The sequence below is a fragment of the Alligator mississippiensis genome, chromosome 11 (genome assembly GCF_030867095.1).
Source record: "Alligator mississippiensis isolate rAllMis1 chromosome 11, rAllMis1, whole genome shotgun sequence".
Classification (NCBI taxonomy): Eukaryota; Metazoa; Chordata; order Crocodylia; family Alligatoridae; genus Alligator; species Alligator mississippiensis.
The window spans coordinates 34,887,946-34,909,107 of record NC_081834.1 but is presented as its reverse complement, the minus strand read 5'-3'; the positions used below and the strand labels follow the sequence as shown (position 1 = coordinate 34,909,107).

General features: G+C 44.6%; 1 protein-coding gene across 11 annotated transcripts in view; it reads right to left on the bottom strand.

The window, feature by feature from the left end:
- The window catches only part of OTUD7A (OTU deubiquitinase 7A), a 306,759-nt gene that overhangs the window by 57,823 nt on the left and 227,774 nt on the right, over positions 1 to 21,162 (bottom strand). For all 11 annotated transcript variants that reach the window (XM_059714799.1, XM_059714800.1, XM_059714795.1 and 8 more), the window contains one exon: positions 20,604 to 20,716. In XM_059714799.1, the coding sequence (XP_059570782.1) occupies positions 20,604 to 20,716 (113 nt within the window). The remainder of the gene's footprint in view (positions 1 to 20,603; positions 20,717 to 21,162) is intronic.

Sequence of the window (21,162 nt, the reverse complement as noted above, 5' to 3'; positions counted from 1 at the left end):
CGCGCATGATCAGAGTTCAGGGAAGCAGACCCTACGATGACGGGCTGAGAGCCCTGGGGCTCTTTAGCCTGGAAAAGCGCAGGCTCAGGGGTGATCTGATGGCCACCTATAAGTTTATCAGGGGTGACCACCAGTATCTGGGGGAACGTTTGTTCACTAGAGTGCCCCAAGGGATGACGGCTAGGTCGAATGGTCATAAACTACTACAAGACCGTTTCAGGCTGGACATAAGGAAGAATTTCTTCACTGTCCAAGCCCCCAAGGTCTGGAACAGCCTGCCACCGGAGGTGGTTCAAGCGCTTACATTGAACACCTTCAAGAGCAAACTGGATGCTTATCTTGCTGGGATCCTATGACACCAGCTGACTGCCTGCCCTTTGGGCAGGGGGCTGGACTCGATGATCTTCTGAGGTCCCTTCCAGCCCTAATGTCTATGAAATCTATAACAACCCAGACACAAGGTTACCAATTTTGGTGCCATGGGCAGAGATGCTAGAGAGCGGAAAGGTAGGGGTGGAGGCAGGTAGTAAGAGCTGGAGAGTGTTACTTGACTCAAGACCCTGACTGCTTTTACCTTGGCTGTTGCTGCCCCCATGCAGGCCCCTGGGGGCCACTGTTCTGACTCCGCTTCTAAATCAGCACCCGAGGCTGGTGCCCTGCTCCCCCACTTATGCCACTGTATCAAACCCTGTCGCATACGATGAGGACATTTGGCATGTGAATAGACTGTTTTTTTCCTCAAAGATTATAAGCACCGTACAACCAGCTTCTGTAAGGGTCATGTTTTGTGTGGGCAACATAACTCTACTACTGCTCTTATAACTGTCACTTTGATGAACAACCTCTAGGGGAAAACTAGGGTGCTGTAGGAAGCTGCAATTGGCTGCAATTCTTATTTTGAAACGTTATGATCCTTTAGGATGAAATGTGATACAGAACATGGATAACAGTAATCTTGCTCTTAAGAATCTTTGAATCTGTAAGATGATACCAGCATATACTACTTGCTACCTTGAATTCCAGGCTACTGTGACTTTATTAACCATGAAGGGTTTCTGGTAGAAGTCAGTATTGCCGGGAAGTTGCAGATTTCTAGTTTATATTATTTAATAGATTCCAAACCCACCTAATTTCCCAGGAAAGCTTTTACCTTCGATTGTTTCTTTCACTGTCTTTCCCAGAAGATTGTTTTGAAATCTGCTTCAAGCTTAGGCTGACCTCACATTAACTCAGTGAATTTGGAGACTATTTCCAAATGGCAAGTGAAATTTGGGAACTGCTCAACAAAGTATAAACAATAACCCAACAGTTTTTCTTCTGTTCCTTTTTCATTGACTATTTACACCTTAACACAAACAGATAAAATAATTTGGACCAAAATGAAACGTGCACAAACAGAACAAGATACCTCTTAAAAATGAGCAATGAAAAAAAAGACTGAAAAGATCACAGTATTACAATGTGGGTGCATCTACATGTGCTGCAATTATGCCATTGTTATTGCACTGTCATTTAGCACTTCCTTTTGTAAGTACTAAAAGGCGGTGCAGTAATATCCTGTACTGTGCCGCACCGTGCACGGTTACTTTTAGTCACTACATTGCCATAGCAATACACTATAACCAGGGAGTGCATCACTATAGCAACATAGCTGTGGCGTCATGGTTCATCCTATGAACACTACATCACCATAGCGCGTTGCTATAGTGATGTAGCATCATGCGTAGATGTGTCCTGTGAAGATGGTCAGTGTTACATCAAAGTTAGGATTCAGGATAAGGGCATGGCCTCATATGCTCTCTTCATATGTGGGAAAGAGAAAGTGATACACAGCAAAGGAATACAAAATGTGCGAGGATTTACACAAGCGAAATCCTCCACCGTTCTCCATGGCTACAGGAAATTCAAATTGTTGGAGAACTAATAGATTGCTCTGGGGATACAAGGGGGAAATGAGGAAAAGAGGAATGAACAAGATCACCAGAACTCCCCAAGGAATAATAAGGACCAATGCTCTTAAACTCCTCCATGACTGTTTTAGGCTGGACATAAGGAAAAACTTCTTTACTGTCTGAGCCCCCAAAGCCTGGAATAGACTCCCTCCAGAAGTGGTGCAGGCACCTACTCTGAACTCTTTCAAGTAATATATGGATGCTTATCTTGCTGGGATACTTTGACCCTAACTGACTTTCTACCCCTGGGGCAGGGGGCTGGACTTGATGATCTGTCGAGGTCCCTTCCAGCCCTAATGTCTATGAAATCTAAGAAGATCAAGTTGGTTGCCATCTTTCTCCAATGAATCCACAAACTGTGTAAATATGTTAACAAAAAACTGTACTTTGGATGTGCATAGTGAAATATTGTGGATTATAGGGAGGGCTGCAGCAAGGCTACATATCAGCCTTATTCCTGATATCCAGATAGTGGAGGCAGGGAAGATGGAACATTGTTTGTACTCTGGTAGCATGCAGGGGTCCCTCGTCTAGTCCAGGATTCTGCTGTGTTAGGCACTATGCAAACACAGTACAAGAAGATAGTCTGTCTGCCAAAGAGCTTACTCCACACAAGTCAAAGCTGACTCCTCCACTGGCTTGATGTTGAAAACATGGGCTTCGGAAATGGGCCGTATTCAATTCGGATTCAGATTCAGCTCAAATTTGGGACAGTGATTTGATTCATTGATTCGGATCACTGTCCCTAATTCAATTCGGCCAAATCCGAATCTGAAGATTTGATGCTGATTCAGAGAATCATAGATTTGGTCATAGACACAGCTTTAAATGTTTTTTCTACATACCTTGAGGTACTAGGCACGGCTCATGATCACTGCAATGCTGGGGCAGATGGAGCATCCCACAGGAGCATGGGGGGGGGGGGTCCCCTGTGTGCTCAGCAGCAAAGCTGGAAGTTGATCGGAAGTACTTCCAGTCCACTTCCGGGTCCACCAGGTGGCATGTGGTGGGCCCCCAGCATTCCCCTGGCTTGGCAAATCGGCCACAGGCAGAGCCTGGGTGCCCCCCCAGACCCAGGAGGCACCAGTTGCTGAGCCGGGCGGGCCCCCAGTGCGCTCCCTGGCAGACCTGGAAGTGGACCGGAAGTGATTCTGGTCAACTTCTGAGTCTGCTGCTGAGTGCGCTGGGGAGCCTCCTGTGTTCTTGTGGGATGCTCCATTTGCCCCACTATCGTAGCATTCACGAGCCACCTGCTACCTTGAAGTATGTAGAAAAAACATTTTAAGCTGTGTCTAAATCCAAATCGCTGAATCTTTCCGAATCTCTCTGAATTGATTTGGAGGGTTCCAATTCGATTCGAAGAGATTAAAGGATCTCCCGATTCGATTCAAAGATTCGGCTACCGAATCAGGCTGAATTTCCATCGAATTGAATCAGGGACTGAAGCTTCACACAGCCCTAATATACATTCACACACATGCCCACACTATTCTCAATTCATAATATATATATTATTCTCAAAATTCATATTTTTTGTATACCGAGATTAACTCAGTCTGCAAAAGACATCCCTCAATCGGAAGGGATGCCAAAAACCTATAATAAGCAAAATATAATAGAAATAAAGAAATCAGAGTCTAGCTCTCAGTCCAAAATTGGGTTGGACTGGCAGATTCCTATTTTAAAACTATACTAGTAGCATCAGTACTAGTATGGTAGCACACAGAAGCTCCAAACCTGATTCAGAACTCCACTGTTCTCTACCAAATGCCTCCCCTCCTATGCAAATAGGTTGCCCGTATATAATGTGATCATATTTACCTGGCAGTAAATTTCTGTGGAACCTGCTGTAACATTTCCAAAATGATAAGAAGTGTAACAGGATTTTCTAATTTTCCCTAGAATCAGTTAGAAATTCCCTTTTTTTTTTTTCATTTGTACTTTGGATGAAACTAGAGAGATGAGCTCTCTATTGGGTTAGATCTACAGTATTTATACCTGCATGCTCCCCTCTAAACCACCAGTACCAATTAAATATGTCCTTAAACAGTCAACTCAGAAACAAATTAGTGTTACATAGCAAGATTTTCAAATTACTTTATTCTGTTCCTAAGGAGATCTTTGTCTTTTAATGTAGCTAGAATTTCTCATCAAATTGGGGGTCACATATTTCAGTGGCAGCACAGAAGAGATGCAGGGCAACCCAGCACAGGCTCTGGGTGGCTGTAGTAGGAAGTACCAGGCAGCAGTGAGGGGGAGGGGCCACTTTTCTCCTGCAGTGAACAACAGTTTCTGCCCAGCTGCTGAAGATGTGAGCAAGAGAGTCCAGAGCAGGCACAGGGCAGGCCAGGTCAGGGCTGTGGTGCAGGTATTGCGGGGCTGGGGCCAGCAGTGGTGGCAAATGGAAGAAGCTGCTGCAGCCTCATCTGCCTAGAAAGGCAGTCCAGCTGCAGAGCCACCCCAGCCCCACTGCGTGTCTAGGGGGCAGCAGGATGCAGCATGGCCAAGCAGGGCAGAGCAGGCATAGGGCAGGCTGGGGGCGGGGATGTGGCATAAGTTTCAGCCGATTCGCTGCTGCTTGAGTGAGTCCAAAGTGGACATGGGGTAGGGTGGGGGTGGGGCTGTGTGCTGTTGGTGGTGGCAGGGATGTACCACAAGGTGTGCAGGCTCCGGGCTTTTGCGGGGAAGATTTAATAGATTTCATAGATTTCATAGACATTAGGGCTGGAAGGGACCTCGGAAGATCATCGAGTCCAGCCCCCTGCCCAAAGGGCAGGAAGTCAGCTGGGGTCATAGGATCCCAGCAAGATAAGCATCCAGTTTCATCTTGAAGGTGTTCAATGAAGGCACTTGAACCACCTCCGGTGGCAGACTGTTCCAGACCTTGGGGGCTCGGACAGTAAAGAAATTCTTCCTTATGTCCAGCCTGAAACGATCTTGTAGTAGTTTGTGACCATTCGACCTTGTCATCCCTTGGGGCGCTCTGGTGAACAAACGTTCCCCCAGATACTGGTGGTCACCCCTGATAAACTTGTAGGTGGCCATCAGATCACCCCTGAGCCTGCGCTTTTCCAGGCTAAAGAGCCCCAGGGCTCTCAGCCTGTCATCGTAGGGTCTGCTTCCCTGACCTCTGATCATGCGCGTGGCTCTTCTCTGGACTCTCTCAAGCTTCTCCGCATCCTTTTTGAATTGTGGAGCCCAAAACTGGACGCAGTACTCCAAATGCGGCCTCACTAAGGCCGAGTACAGGGGGAAAATGACGTCCCGGGATTTGCTTGAGAAGCATCTATGGATGCAAGCCAGCATTTTGGTCGCTTTACTAGCCGCAGCATCGCACTGCAGGCTCATGTTCATCTTGTGGTCAGTGATGACCCCCAAGTCTCTTTCTTCCATAGTGCTAGCCAACACAGCACTGCCGAGCCTATAAGGATGCTGCGGGTTTTTTTCCCCAAGGTGGAGAACCTTGCATTTATCGGTGTTGAACACCATCAGATTCTCGTCCGCCCACTTGTTGAGCCTGTCCAGGTCAGCCTGGATCACCCGCCTGTCTTCTGGTGTGGATGCTTTTCCCCAAAGTTTGGTGTCATCTGCGAACTTGGCCAGTCCGCTTCTGACTCCAGTGTCCACATCATTAATGAAGATGTTGAACAGTATGGGTCCAAGGACAGAGCCCTGGGGGACCCCACTGGTCACAGGACACCACGATGAGTGACTTCCATCAATTACTACCCTCTGGGTCCGACCCCGGAGCCAATTTTCCAGCCAGTGGATCGTGGAGGACCCAAGGCGACAATTGGCCAGTTTCTCCAAGAGACGATCATGGGACACCAGATCGAAGGCTTTTTTGAAGTCAAGATATATGACATCAATCTCATCTCCCTTGTCCAGGTGATAGGTCACCTGGTCGTAGAAGGAAATGAGATTGGTCAAGCAAGACCTACCCGCAACAAACCCGTGCTGGCTATCCCTTAAGATGTTGGCGTCGGCCAGTCCATTAAGGATGGCCTCCTTAATAAACTTTTCTAAGATCTTCCCCGGGATAGAAGTCAGGCTGATGGGCCTATAGTTAGCCGGATCCACTTTCCTCCCTTTCTTGAAGATAGGCACCACATTGGCCTTCTTCCAGTCTTCGGGCACTACACCAGAGCGCCAAGCGTTTTCAAAGATCCGCGCTAGAGGCTGGGCTATGATGCTGGGCTATGATGCTCGCCAGCTCCTTGAGTACCCTGGGGTGAAGATTGTCAGGGCCGGCTGACTTGAAGGTATCCAGCTTCTCAAGATGTTCCTTCACGAAGTCAGCATTAATCGAGGGCAGGGGATCACCCTCACCCAGACTTCCTGGCCCTGTAGCGGGCACGGGCGTCCCATGGGGCTGATGAAAGACCGACGCAAAGTACCTAATAGGTTGGCTTTTTCCTGGGCGTCAGTTGTCAGTTGCCCCATCTGGTTCAGCAGGGGTCCAACGTTGCCCCTGCTTTTCCTCCGGCTCCCCACATATCTGAAAAAGGACTTTTTATTGTCCTTGATGCTCAAAGCTAGCTGGAGTTCAGTTGCAGCCTTGGCTTTCCTGGTCTGCTCCCTACAGGACCGGACCAGTGCAGAATAATCCTCCTTGGAGGTGACTCCCATCCTCCATCCTTTGTAGGCCTTTCTTTTTAGCCTCAGGAGGTCTGCTAGGTCCCTGGAGAGCCAGGGGGGCTGCTGTGCCCTCTTGCTGCCTTTCCTCCGAGATGGAATAGACTTAGTTTGTGCATTGAGGATCGCTCCCTTGAGGAGCAACCACTCTTCTTGAACTCCCCTCTCCCTGTGGTCACAGTCCCTTAGGGCCTCACTGACAAGCCTCCTGAGCTTGTCAAAGTCGGCTTTCCTGAAGTCAAGGACTTGTGTGTTGCTGACTGACTTGCCAGCTTTTTGGCGGATGGTGAAGGTGATCAGCTCGTGGTCGCTGTCACCCAGCTTCCCATCGATCACTAGGTCGCCGACTAGGTCATCCCCAGTAGCCAGTACCAGGTCGAGCAGCGCTTTGCCTCTCGTTGGCCCATAGACTTCTTGAGTCAGGTAGAGGTCATCCACGCACGAGAGGAAGCTCTGCGACCGCTCAGATTTTGCTGAGCAATCCTCCCACGAGATGTCTGGGTAATTGAAGTCACCCATGACAACCATGGTCCTGGAGCAAGCTGCCTCAGCCAGTTCCCGGGCAAACTCCTGGTCAAGCTCAGGACTTTGGATGGGAGGTCTGTAATAGACTCTCAACATTGTGTCCCCTGTGCCGTGTTCCCCACGGATTTTAACCCAGAGGGTCTCCAGCCGTCCACCCTGGTCGCCAATATCGGCTTGCAGGGACGCGTAGCTTTCCTTAACATACAGAGCTACACCCCCGCCCCTTTTCTCTACACGATCCCTCCTGTACAGGGTATAGCCATCTATCCCCGTGGTCCAGTCATGGGTGGAGTCCCACCAGGTCTCCGTTATCCCTATGACATCGTAATTGTTTGCACTGAGCAGGAGGATGAGCTCCTCCTGCTTATTCCCCAAGCTCCTGGCATTAGTGGGTGCTGACCAGCTCAGGGGGGCGTGTGCAGGGGGTTCCCATATGCACCCCACAACCACACCCTCCCCCACACACCCACAAACCCACCCCACAAAACCCCACAACCAGAACTTCCCCCCCACATAATCGCACACCCCACAAACACCGCACCCACGCACACACTTCCCCATATCACTCCCCACATGCACCTGTCCCACACACACATCTCTATGCCTCTTTGGGAAGCCCTACTTACTGCTATGCACACCCCCCCCAAACACACACACACACCCAGCCACCCTCTCCCTCCACACACCCCACAAACCCTATACCCACACACACACATTCCCAAACACACCCCCCACAAACCCCCCTACCCACTCACATAGCTCCTCAAAAACCGCATACCCACCCAACCATAACCCCCCACATCCCTCCACCTGCCCCCCATAAATAAGAATAAGACCCCATTTTGAGCTATTATGCAATCATCTCAAATGCACACAAATCAGGAGAAAATTTAACAAAAAATTAAGTTAAAATATGTTATTGTGGATGTTTGATTTTTAGTATATAATTTTTTTTTTTCCAATTCCAAGACGGCAAACCCCTCTCCCAAACAGAGTAGTTCCGAGGCCAGGTGGGGGGGGCTTCTGGTAGCAAAGGTCAGGGGTTAGGGTCTGGGACTTCCAGTCCCAAAATGGCAACCAGGGGGCAGGGCACCCATCAAGGGGCGGGGCCACCCTTATGGCCCTCAACAGGTCATCAAAACTCATTAAGTGGCCCTCCAGCCAAAATAATTGCCCGCCCCTGGGTTGGAGGTCTAGCACCCCTGCTATAAAGCAATAGGCATTGCTGAATGACTAACATGTGACATGTGGGACCACCACTACTGGTTCATATTCACATTGCTGTCTGATTTTGATATTAAAATTATAAGACTGCGAAATACAGCATTTCACCCATTACTGGAAAATGAGGTCCCATTTAAATACTAAGGAGAAATGCAGTAAACCCTCCCACTACTTCAGGTTATATTGTTCTGACTTTAAATAAATGATTTCAGATTTTTATAAAGAATGAGAAGAGGAAAATCTATAAATATCTCAACGTTAACAGACATAATTAACTGAAAAAATAAACAAATATCCAGTCAGCATATGTTCTCTAATGCATATGCTGCATAATAGACAGTTTTGAAATGGAAAGTTTACTCTTCACTCACAAATCTATCTTCTTTGGCTCCCACTCACCCATTTCTTCCCAGAGGAAACCTGATTCATCAGCTCCCCAGAGTGATTCAGATACATTTCTAATTCAAACTTAGAAATGAATGTGTGGGGTTTTTATTTTTAATATTCATTATATTACATTTGTCATAAGAAAATAATTGTGTGTAATGTGTGGGCACTGTTAGAATGTATGGAGCAAATACTGTCATCTTCCCATAGTCCTGATGGCATTCAGTTCCCCTGAAAATATTAACAGAAAATCTTGTTATCCTATTCAAGGAGCACCAACAGAATTTAAATGTATGAGGAACAGATTTCTGTAAAGGGACTGTAATATATAAACCTCAAACTCAATGGTTACCTTGTCCATCATTGTAACTGTATAAGATTGTTCCTTAAAGGACAGTTCCTAGCATTTATAACTCCTGCAAGCAATGGAAACACATTTTTTATTTTTCAAGCTACTCAATCTCACTTTCAGGATTTTTTTTTTTTTTTTTTTTACTGATATACAATTCATAGTTTCCATCTCTTAGTTTCTTATTGCTACTACTGATTGAAATCTTTTTACTCCTTCATGTTCACAGCCTTCCAACATTTTCCGACAATTGTGTCACACCCATGGTTCTTGCTTAGAGAAAAAGGAGGTTAGGGGAATCACCCCTCTGGCAGGAATGAGTCCTCATAAGGTAGTTTCTCCCAGAAGAAACTAATGGTGTCTATACATGTGCTCTGGGGCAGGGGAGGGTGGTTTAATTAGAGCTTATCCCAAACAGCCACTCTAATTAAAATGCCACAGAATCATGCATCATCCCACATTTCAAAAGGACTGCAGGGGCACTTTACCTAAAGCTCATTCAATGAGTTTTAGTTAAAGTGCTCCCACTGCCATTTTGAAATGCGGGACACTGAATACACATGATGTTGCAGCACACTGGAACATTCTAATTAGAATACTCCAGCAAACTTGCTTAATCAAAGCTGTTCTGACATGTTCTAATTAGAACATGTCACAGCATATGTACATATACCCTAAATGTCTGTAGGAGGCCTATTTCCAGTCACACATTTCAGCCTGAAAGGTGAGCAGTAATTAGGTCTCAGAAGAGCACACTACTGGGTTTTAATAGCATTTCAGCAATTAACTTATTTCTAACCCAGAATTAAACACATTATTTGTACATGGGAAATAAAAGTATTTCCTCCTTGTATTTTCCATACCTAATTCAAGTAATTCTACTAGTAACAACATGAAAGTGGTGTATAATATTTGTAGTTTGGTTACTTTGTTCGAACTTATTTATATTATGGTTGTATATTTGTTGTGTCGTTTTCGGGAGCATGGCATAGAGCCAGAATCCTTAATAAATTGAATTGAATTGAATTGAGTTGAAATATGTAAGTTGGCTGAGTGTGTGAGAAGAAATTCACTGTACAATGCTGAATGTTGTAGATTTATGATCTTTCAGTTGCGTAGCCATATTTGTTCTCTTTGAGACAAGACTAATTTCTCTTTATTAGAAAAAGTGTGTAAGGGATGATTAGGAAAACACATAGCAACAGAGATGCTTATATCTATATTAAACTCTTGCACATTATGTTACTTGAATGAGGTTTTGTGCTTGTGCTTTTTTGTATATGAATGTGTGCTCCTTGCGTACTGCATTCTGTAATCAGTAAAATATCTATACTGCAACAGGAATTTGTCAGTTATGGGACAGCATCTTCTCCATATACACTATGTTTTGAAGTCATAAGCCAGTCTCATCCAGCATTTTTGCTCAGATTTGCTGTGTTCCATGTAACTTAAGTGTTTACGATACCAAGAGATCCCATTTCAAACTGAACTGCACCAGAGTTATGTTAACCAACCATGTTTATCCAACTGTTCTTAGGTTACATAAAGTTGAAATATAGTTTAAGTCAACTGAGAATCAGTCTCTAATAATAAGCCCCATACCAACAGTACACCGTTTTTGATTGATACCCTAAAATCTATTCATTGTTGTCCTAACACGGTTTTTTTCAAGAGATTCTTGTTTATTTCACTGAACTAGTCAAGGAGAAATATACCTTATCACCTAAAATAAAAATAATTTCAAAGGAACATCTTTGTTAAATGGCTTTCCATGGTCTACCTGCCTCTAAGGGGCACTGCAAGGACTCATTAATGCCACTTCGAAAAGATGTAAAGCATTACATAAAGGTTGCTTATTATTAAGGAAAGCATTGCATCAAAAACCTCATCAACAAGGCTACATCAACTAGTTTAAGATAAACCTGCATGGATGTAGTATCAGACTTACCTGATTTAGGTTAAATCAATTTATTGCACTTCTGTCTCAAATTCCTTCCAGATTCAAGTTAACTCACAGTCCTCCAGCATCCCAAGATGCTTTGCACCTCCCTCTTTCACAGGTGGGTGGGCTAGCCTTGGCCCAAGCTTTCTTTTCCATCCCAAGCAGGGAGGCATGCTCTAGCATGCCCAGCTTCTGGCCTGGGTCATTGCAGGCATGCAACTGCATTTCCAGAATCTAAAGTGTGCTCCATGTGTTCCTGGGGCTGGGAGCCCCTGTCAGCTGATCAGAGCCTGCACCATCATCTGACTAGAGCTCCCAGCCATGGGAGCATATGATGCATTCCTGTGGCTGGGAGCTCTGATTGGGGAGCCATGCTTGCTACTTGCCAGTGCAGGGGAAAGCCCTGGATTGGGATCCTTCTGCACGGCAATATGGGATTTGATGCAGGAACTCACAACTGTGCCTCATGCCAAGTACATGTGGCAGGGCAGGATGCACAATTGTTGGGAACCCACATCAGATCCCATTGCACCTTTACTTTAACTAAGCTATCAGGAGCCTTAGTAACATTTTGTATGTTGAAATGTACTCCTTTGCTATAACTTAGGCAGCTTTAAAGTTCGAGTCATCTATGTTTATCTAGATGCCTGATTTTCCCCATCTCCCTTCTGTTTTTGAGTTTAAGATGACATAAGGGAATACTACAAAATATCGAGGAAGTTTATCTGCCTCTGAGCTCTAAAGATAAATTAGCATCTACCTACAAAAACAACCTTCAATATACATCTTCTTGAGTCAGGGATGGACAAAAGTGTTGAAATAAATGGTTCCATCCTTTTAGCTTCATTTGTACAGGCACGTGACATCTATCATTTGGCTGGCTCCATTATCTTCCCTAGGAAGGGGATGCCTTAACAATGAATAAGACTAGTCACTACCACAGGCTTCTTAGCCCCTTTGACTAAAAATATTCTATAAAATGGCTATAAGGCTGTGGAGGATGTTTTGAAGACAGGGCAAATAAAAAGTAATGGCTAGGTCCTTTTAAAAAAAATAAAGCATGGATGATTATTTTTTCTTAAACCAAAACAGTTCTTATGGCTTTTCAATTCAATAGCACTGCTTTTGGCTGGAGATGAAGATAAATGAAACAATTGATAGTCTGAGATTTACTTTGCCAGTATTGAGGATGAGGTGTGCAAGTCAATTGTGAAACAATGACTTCTTCATTGTTAATTAACCTATTTAAACTGACTGCAGAATTCAATTTATAGGGGTCAAGAACTCAAGTTGCAGCTTCGCTCTATTCTCTATTTTTCCCTCCCCTCTGTCTTCCTCCGCATTTGCTCTCATAGAAAAAAGGTTCTCAAAGAAATTGGTTGAGGTTGACAACTGTAGATTTCATATACGCTAATTTCAATCACAAAACTCACTAGTGGATGAGGCGCCATATTTCACAATTTGTTTGTTACTGAGCTTCTTTCAACAGGCACACAACTTTAATTGTTTCAAATTGTTCTGCTGCACCTACAATTCAAAGGTGATTTTTTATTTTTAAGCTTAATAAATAACTCCTAAATGTATTTACATTGTCACTCAAAAATAATACTCTTTGAAAAGTTATTTTCTTAGTTAGAGGCTACATTCTAAGGAAAAGTATATTTAGAATGGCAACCTGAAAAAAACTCAATCATTTACTGAAGCAATATTCTTTGAAATGACTGAAGTGTTTAGTCCTTGTTATTTTCTTAACAGGAATCTTACACTAATAATTTGCATCTGATTTGTCAGTCATTTCCCACTTCCACTTCCCCTCCCCCATAGCAGAAATGCCGCACACACTTAAAACATGTAACTCCAATTTAAACTAATTATACAAGACTTGAAAAGAAAAAAAAGTCTGATACTACTTGTTAACTACCTTTTCTTAGCAAGGAGCTAAAAAGAGATTTTTTTCAAAGGGCTGGCTGCCTCTGGCATATGCAACCACCTCCATTTCAGGAGATCTCTAATTGGAATACACTGAAGCTGTGCACTCCGTAAAATACAGCATGAGGAAGACAGAATGAGGTTGTGAGAACTGATGATGAATAGCTGAATATAGTAGAAATGTGAAGTGAATTTTTAAAAAATATTACAGCAAATTTATAGGATATGTATCTCTGTCTCTCAACACAAAATGGAGATAAAGAGTAAAAATAACTACCAGATATATTCTAAGTAAGAAAAAAATAAGATAAACATGGCTGGTAAGCAAGTTGCCAAAGAAACAATCAAAACAACAAAAATACAACAGAAAGATAGAAAAAGAAAAGACTGTTCCAAGGAATTTCTTGCTTCTATCATAAAGAAGTTAAAAATGCTGCAAAAATACCACATTGTTTCAGCACAGTACCGTACAGTTAAAAAACTTTTTCTAAAGAGTTTTTTTACCCTTACTGTGGTTTACGCCTCCACATTGTATAATTACCTGCAACACACAAGCTTCTCTTTGGCGGGGCAAGAGTAACCAGAGAAAAGAATGTACTGAATGAAGAGACAACAGCTGACTTCAGTTATAATACCCTATTTCTGAATGAAAATTAAAGTTCTTGTGTTCTTAGGGCTGCTCTATTGCAATTTAAATTATACTTTACTGTATGGAAAACTTCACTGAGACTGAGCTTTCAATGCTGCTTCATGTTAGATACTAACTAAATCTAGAAGGAAGTCAATATTGTGTGCAAAGGTATCATTTAATTTTCTTGGTAAAATACTGTGCAAAATAATTTATCCCCATATTTTTTCTGAAACGTGTTTTTTTGCTTAAACTAAGTAAATACTGTCAGTAAATTCAACAGGATTAAGTCCTACCATAGGCCTCATTGCCAAAATACCCATTACAGTAAGTTTATATAATTGAAATATACTTAAGGAGCTATCCTATATAATTCAGTTATATTGACAAACCAAAACATGAGGGCTGTACCTACTTTAATTGCCTAACATTTTAAGTGTAATGGCTGGATGACTAGTTATTGCAAAAGAGTTTAATTCTACAATCTATGAAGTTTAATGAAAGTAGCTACAACTTCTACTATTGCAGGTCAAATCCAGAGTAATAGATATGGAAATCACGTAATACTGGTCATCTTAAAACTAGATACACATGCCCTGAGCTCACCTCTTGCTGCCTCTAGGAACTTTTCTGCTGTTTACTTTAGCACAAAGAATAGCAAATTGATTCTAATTGGAGAAACCATCATCTAATAATTCTCTCTCAAAATTTTCACTGCACTTTATTACTCCTAAAATATATATATATTTTATTATTTTTCTTCTGTTAAAAAAAATAGATCTGGGTGTTTTAGAACATGGCTTGTTGTCATGGCACCACTGATTTGTTACTCTAAACCTTTATGATGAAATCCTGCCCTGAATCCTGATGTATATCCTTTGCAAGCCAATTGGCTTCTGACCAGAATTAGGTTTCAAGTCTGATATGCTCTGTAAAAGTACACTGTTGTATTACAGTGTGTGATAGCACATGGCTGTAATGAGTTAATTCCTCTCTCATTTTCTTCCCCAAACCAAAGATGTTCACAGCCTGTGCATCTTCCAGTAACCCTGGGTTCTGAGGCTGGCCCATGAGGCAAGAACAAGGTCCTTATTTTAGTAAACATCACCCCGTTACTAACTTCCTATACAGTCTTTGGATCCAGTTAATGTTATTTGTGTCCAAGTAATCTCCATAAACATTTAAGACCTCCAGGACAATCACTGTTAGCTAACTTCCTCCAGGCTTGACATCTCATCAGAGCACTGTATGGTCACACACACACACACACACACACACACACACACACACACTAACCCATGGCAAGTTATAGAATCATACAATTAGAGAAAATGAAGGTTGGAAGGGACCTCAGGAGGTCATCTAGTCCAACCCTCTGCTCAAAGCAGGACCATCCCCAACTACATCATCCCAGCCAAAGCTTTGTCTAGCTGGGTCTTTGAAAACTCTAAGGATGGAGATTCCACCACCTCCCTGGGTAACCTGTTCCAGTGTTTTACTACCCTCCTAGTGAGAAAGTTCTTCCTAATATCCAACTAAAACTTCCCTTGCTGCAACTTGAGACCACCACTCCTTGTTCTGTCATCTGCCACCACTGAGAACAGTCAGGCTCCATCCTCTTTCAAAACCCTCTTCAGGTAGTTGAAGGTTGCTATTAAATCCCCTCTCAGTCTCCTCTTGTAAGCCTAGTTCCCTTTGTCTTTTCTCATAAATCATGTTCTCAAGCCCCCTCATCATTTTTGTTGCCCTCAACTGGATTTTCTCCAATTTGTCCACATCCTTTCTGTAGTGCGGCATCCAAAACTGAACACAGTACTCCAGATGTGTCCTCACCAATGCTGAATAGAGGAAGATAATCACTTTCCTTGAACTGCTGGCAAGACTCCTGCTGATGCAGCCTAGTATGCTGCTAGCTTCTTTGCAACAAGGGCACACTGTTGACTCATATACAGCTTATTGTCCAGTGTAATCCCCAGGTCCTTTTCTGCAGAGCTTCTGCCCAGCCAGTCAGCCCCCAGTCTGTACTGATGCATAGGATTGTTTCATTCTAAGTGCAGAACTTTGCACTTGTCCTTGTTGAACCTCATGGGTGCATCCAGACAAGCGTGCACATGTCTCTTGCAGCATCTTGAAGTCCTTTGAGACACTGCATAAGGGACATGCAGGAACAAAAAAACGGTTCCTGCACTGCAAATTTGCAGTGCGAGGGAAAAATTAAACCCCTGGATATCCAAGAGTCACACAATACCCTGGGGGAAAAAAGTGGGGCACGGCATGGTCCCGGACCATGCCCTGAGGCATCCAGAGGCTCAATCCTCCAGAGAGATGCTCTGGTAACCAGCCAGAGTGTCTCTCCGGCTGGCCCTTCTCCTGGTGCTGAAGCACACTGCCTGCCCATGTGGGACAGGCAGCGGTGCAAACTGCAGGGACCTGGACCTGGCTTTGTGTCCGGTAAGTATGGGGTTAGGGGGCTGGAGGAGAGGGGGAAGGGACCATGGGGGAGGCCCCGGTAAGTGCCAACCCTGGTTCATTCCCCCAGCTCCCCATTCATTCTCCCCACCCCCTGCTCGTTCCCCTTGTCCTCTGCTCATTCCCCCTGCCCCCGCTCGCTCTCCCAGCCCTCCCCCTAAACTCACCAGCACTTGCAGCAGCCTCTGAGGCTGGAGACAAGCAGGGGAACAAGCAGGGGGCTGGAGATGAGCAGGGGAAGGAACAGGAGGCTGGAGACAAGCCCCTGGAGATAAGCTGGAGACTTCCCCTGCTGTCTCCAGCCTCCTGCTCATCTTCCTGGCTCTCTCTAGCCTCCTGCTCATTCCCCTACTCATCTCCAGCCTCCCAAGGCTGGAGATCAGCAGGGGAATGAGCAGGGGGCTTGAGACCAGTGTGGGGGCTGGGAGTGGGGGGGGGGGGGGGGCTGGGACACTGCAGGCAGAGTAGTCCATGTGCTGTGTGGGGAGGCTCTGCCCTGTTGCCCTGTGGGGGGCAGGGGACCCACCCCTCCTAAGCAGCCCCCACACTCACAATCCTCCCACACATACTCACACACTGACCTGCATCCCCCCACATTCTTTCACACCCACCCACATACCCCTACCCCCCCTTCCCACCCCTCACCTGCAAACCCCACACTCCTCCCATTACACACCCAACACGTGATAAGCAAACATTAAAACATGTAGATATTTAGTATTTATCTTATTATGATGCTAGAGACACTGGTAGGCTTCCAAATTGCTTTAAGATTGTAAATATACCAATAAAACATTGCCCATCTGATCAGTCCCGCTCTCTCTTTTGTTCTAATTGTGGAAGAATGTGGATTTTGGGGTATTTTAAAAAGTGAATTTGGGATGCTGCTTCAGCAGTTCAGCTGGCACAAGGGGCTATGTCCCCAAATACCAAGTGGCTGGGCCTCAGAAGTTCCTGAGGGTAAGCAGAACTGAGCTGCTGGCCAGGGCAGGTTTTTGTACTTCTGGGGCCAGCACAGATGCTGGCCCCAGGCTCTAGCTCCCCCTGGCTGCAGATCCAAGAGGAGCCAAGCAGAGTTATTTTGCCCCAAGTGGGACAATTTGCTCCACAACAAAGTGCATGTCCGGGCATGTGGACTGAGGCAAAAAGCCCTGGCTCAAATTTGTACTGATTCTTTTTGAGCTGCTGCAAGCACACATACTTGCATGTGTGGACATGTCCCATGAGATTTCTTTTGGCCCAATCCTCCAATTTATCTAGGTCACTCTGAATCTTAGCTCTACCCTCCGGCATTATCTACTACTGCCCTCAGCATGGTATCACCCGCAAACTTGCTGAGGGCACACTCTATGCCATCTTCCAGGTCACTGATGAATACATTGAATAAACCAGCCCCAGGACCAATCCCTGGGGCACTCCACTTGATACCAGTTGCCAACTAGACATCAAGCCATTGATTACTACCCTCTGAGCCCAATGTTCCAGCCAGTTTTCTATCCACTTTACAGTCCATTCATCCAGCCTGTACTTCCTTATCTTGCTTGCAAGACTGTTGTGGGAAACGGTATGAAAAGCTTCGCTAAAACCATGGTACAGGAAACCCTCATTATTCGTGAACTCTGGATTCATGGATTTAAATATTCGCAGGAAAGGGCAGAGCTGGGAGGTGGGCAGAGCGAGCACCAGGGATGTGGATGGAGGCGGTGGCAGTGGCATCTTTTCCCCTGGAGGCAGCCATGACGGTGCTCGGAGCAGCCACAGCAGTGCTCAGGGTGAAGAGGTTGGTCCCTAGGTGTTGCGGGGGAGCCCCATGAGCAATAAGGTGGGGGGAAGCAGGGCACATCTGTGGGGTCTGATGGGGTGCCCAATCAGTATTCGCGGATTTCACCGTTCACGGGGATCGTATCCCCCACGAATACCGAGGGTCTCCTAATTATCTCATCCACTGGTCTCCTTGCATCCACAGAGCCTGTCACCTTGTCATAGAAGGCAATCAGGTTGGTTAGATATGACTTGCCCTTAGTAAATCCATGCTGACTGTTCCTAATCACCTTCTTCTTCTTCAGGTGCTTAGAAATGGATTCCTTGAGAATCTGCTCCATGATTTTTCCGGGGACTGAAGTGAAGCTGACTGGAATGCTCTTCCCTGGATCCTCCCTTTTCTCTTTCTTAAATATGGGCACTATTTTTGCCTTTTCCTATCATTTCAGACCTCCCCTTATCACCATGATTTTTTTTAAAGATGATGGCCAATGGCTCTGCAATTTCATCAGCCAACTTCCTCAGCACCCTCAGATGCATCCCATCTGGTCCCATGGACTTTTATATGTCCAGCTTTTCTAAATAGTCCCTAACCTGTTCTTTCACCACTATTGACTCCTTACCTCTTCCCCAAACTGTGCTGCCTAGTTCAGTAGTCTGGAAGCTGACCTTGCCTGTGAAGACTGAGGTGAAGAAGGCATTGAGTACTTCAGCCTTTTCTGCATTCTTTGTCATAAGGTTGCCTCCCCCATTCAGTAACGGACCCACACTTTCACTGATCCTCCTCTTGCTACCAACATACCTGTAAAAAGCCTTCTGGTTACCCTTCACATCCCTTACTAGTTGCAACTTCAGCTGCACTGTGGCCTTCCTGATTTCGTCCATGAAGGCCCGAGCAATGCTCTTATACTCCTCCTTATTTGTCCAAGTTTTCACTTCTTATAAGCTTTCTTTTTGTGGCTTAGTTCACTGAAGACTTCCCTGCTAAGACAAGCTAGTCTTCTGCCACACTTGCTAGTCTTCCTGCGCATTAGAATGGTTTGTTTTTGCACTCCCAGTAAGGCTTCTTTAAAATACAGCCAGTTCTCCTGGACTCTTCTCTCCTTCACACTGGCTTCCCAGGGTATCCTGCCCGTGAGCTCTTTCAAGTTCATCATGGGGGCACAGAACGGAATTGGTGAGGTTTTACTCAGCAAGGCGCCCCCAGGGGTTACAAGAAATAATGGCCAGAAGCTAGCAGAGAGCAGATTTAGACTAGACATTAGGAAGAACTTCTTCACAGTTAGAGTGGCCAAGGTCTGGAATGGGCTCCCAAGGGAGGTGGTGCTCTCCCCTACCCTGGGGGTCTTCAAGAGGAGGTTAGACAGGCATCTAGCTGGGGTCATCTAAACCCAGCACTCTTTCCTGCCTATGCAGGGGGTCGGACTCGATGATCTATTGAGGTCCCTTCCGACCTTAACATCTATGAGTCTATGAATTCCCTGAGTGAGTTGAAGTCTGCTTTTCTGAAGTCCAAGGTCCTTACTCTACTGCTCTCCATCTTTCCTTTCCTGAGGATCCTGAACTTAATCATCTCATGGTCACTGCTGCTCAAGTTGCCATCCACTACTACATTCCCCACCAATTCTTCCCCGTTTATGAGCGCAGGTCAATAAGAACATGGCCTCTAGTTGGCCGCTCCACCACTTGCACCATGAAGTTGTCTCCAGTAGTCTCCAAAAACTTGCTGGATTGCCTTCACACTGCTGTACTGCCCTCCCAGCAGATGTCAGGGTGATTGAAGTCCCACATGAGAGCCAGGGTCTGTGATTGGGAAACTTCCAATAACTCTTTGAAAAAGTCATGCTGTCATGATTTTTAAAAGCTGAAAACTCTAAAGATGCAAACCTAAAAGAAGTTTAGCCTTCCCATAATGGTAGTAAATTTACCCTTAAATGAACTGCCCATTTTCTCATGCTTTAAAATGCCTGCCTGTGAAGGCACAGCCTGTCTTTCACATTTTTAAATGCACAGCGTGTTCATTTTGCCACAGATGTGCTTTGCTCCAGGTTAATGCCACAAGCTTCACCTCTCTACACCTGTGTCAATGACCTACAATACTTCTATGACCTACAGAACTAGCCATGACCTGCTTCATCCACTTCTCATATAGTTCAAAGTCTACAACATTCATGGTCTATGGCCCTAATCTGGCAGCACAGAATTTTGAATAAACAACCTGTTGCTGTATGTTTTTATCATCAAGACTATGAAATAAGAAACAGTGAAAAATATAATTTGTGGGTCCTTCCTGACAATCTTCTAAAACTACAGTTTGGTTTTGATGTAGTTTTTGGCACCTTGTTTTTCTATCTTCCCCTACTTCTGTGCTTCACCTCCAACACCTTAGTAAAAGCTATCCTTCTAGCTTTTTAATGAGGTGGAGGGTCATTTTGAGGATGTGAGGCACATCCCCCATCTCTTTCAGGAATCAACATGATTGCCTCAATATTACCTCCAAAAAGCAAATAATTGGGACTTGTAGAATTCTGGTTCTTCTGCATAGTTGCTTAGAAATCTGTCTCTGAACCACTTGCCCAACTTGGTATTTGTAATAGGAGGTTGCAATAAAATGCTGAGCATTATTACAGTATGAGTAGATAATGGTATTATATTGTACAAAATAAAACAGTTAAAAGTGCCACAAATATCCCATGAACTTTTTCAATTATTTGTCTTACTCTAAAACACATACTGGTTGAATAAGGAATAACTCCGTGCTGGAATAAGGAGCTATAAAAATTTGTTACAACCCAAACTTACCCACCACCAGTACCTCCATTTTTGCTAAAATGGGTGCGAGGTTCACTTGAAGCCAGCTTAAGAAGTTCATTCCATTCCCGTTCCCATTCTTCTTCTGTGTAAACTAAACCCGACTAGGAGAAAGAAGAGCATGTATTGTAGGATACAACAGTACAAAATATAATCAACATCACCTACTAGACACCATGACATGTGAAACAATACTGTAGTTCACACCAGGTGCTATTTGAATACGTAAGTGCAATTGCTTTGAACCATTATGACAATATAATTTACTTCTTGAACACGAAGAGCAATATGTTATTAAAACAGAACACACACAGATATGATGTTTTTTAATTTTTTTTCAGGAGACTTTAAACTTGCTCCTGCACAAATACATATGCAACATTTTTCCTGCCAAAATTCAGTCACCTCACATGTGAAATTTCTGATGTTTTGTTTCTCAGCTTCCAGGGTTATTGTAGAACTTTGCTCTCACCCTGAAGCTATGATGGGGCTGGGAGAGCTGCTAGCAAACCACATATGTACCTTCCTTGATCGTAGTACTTGCAATTAC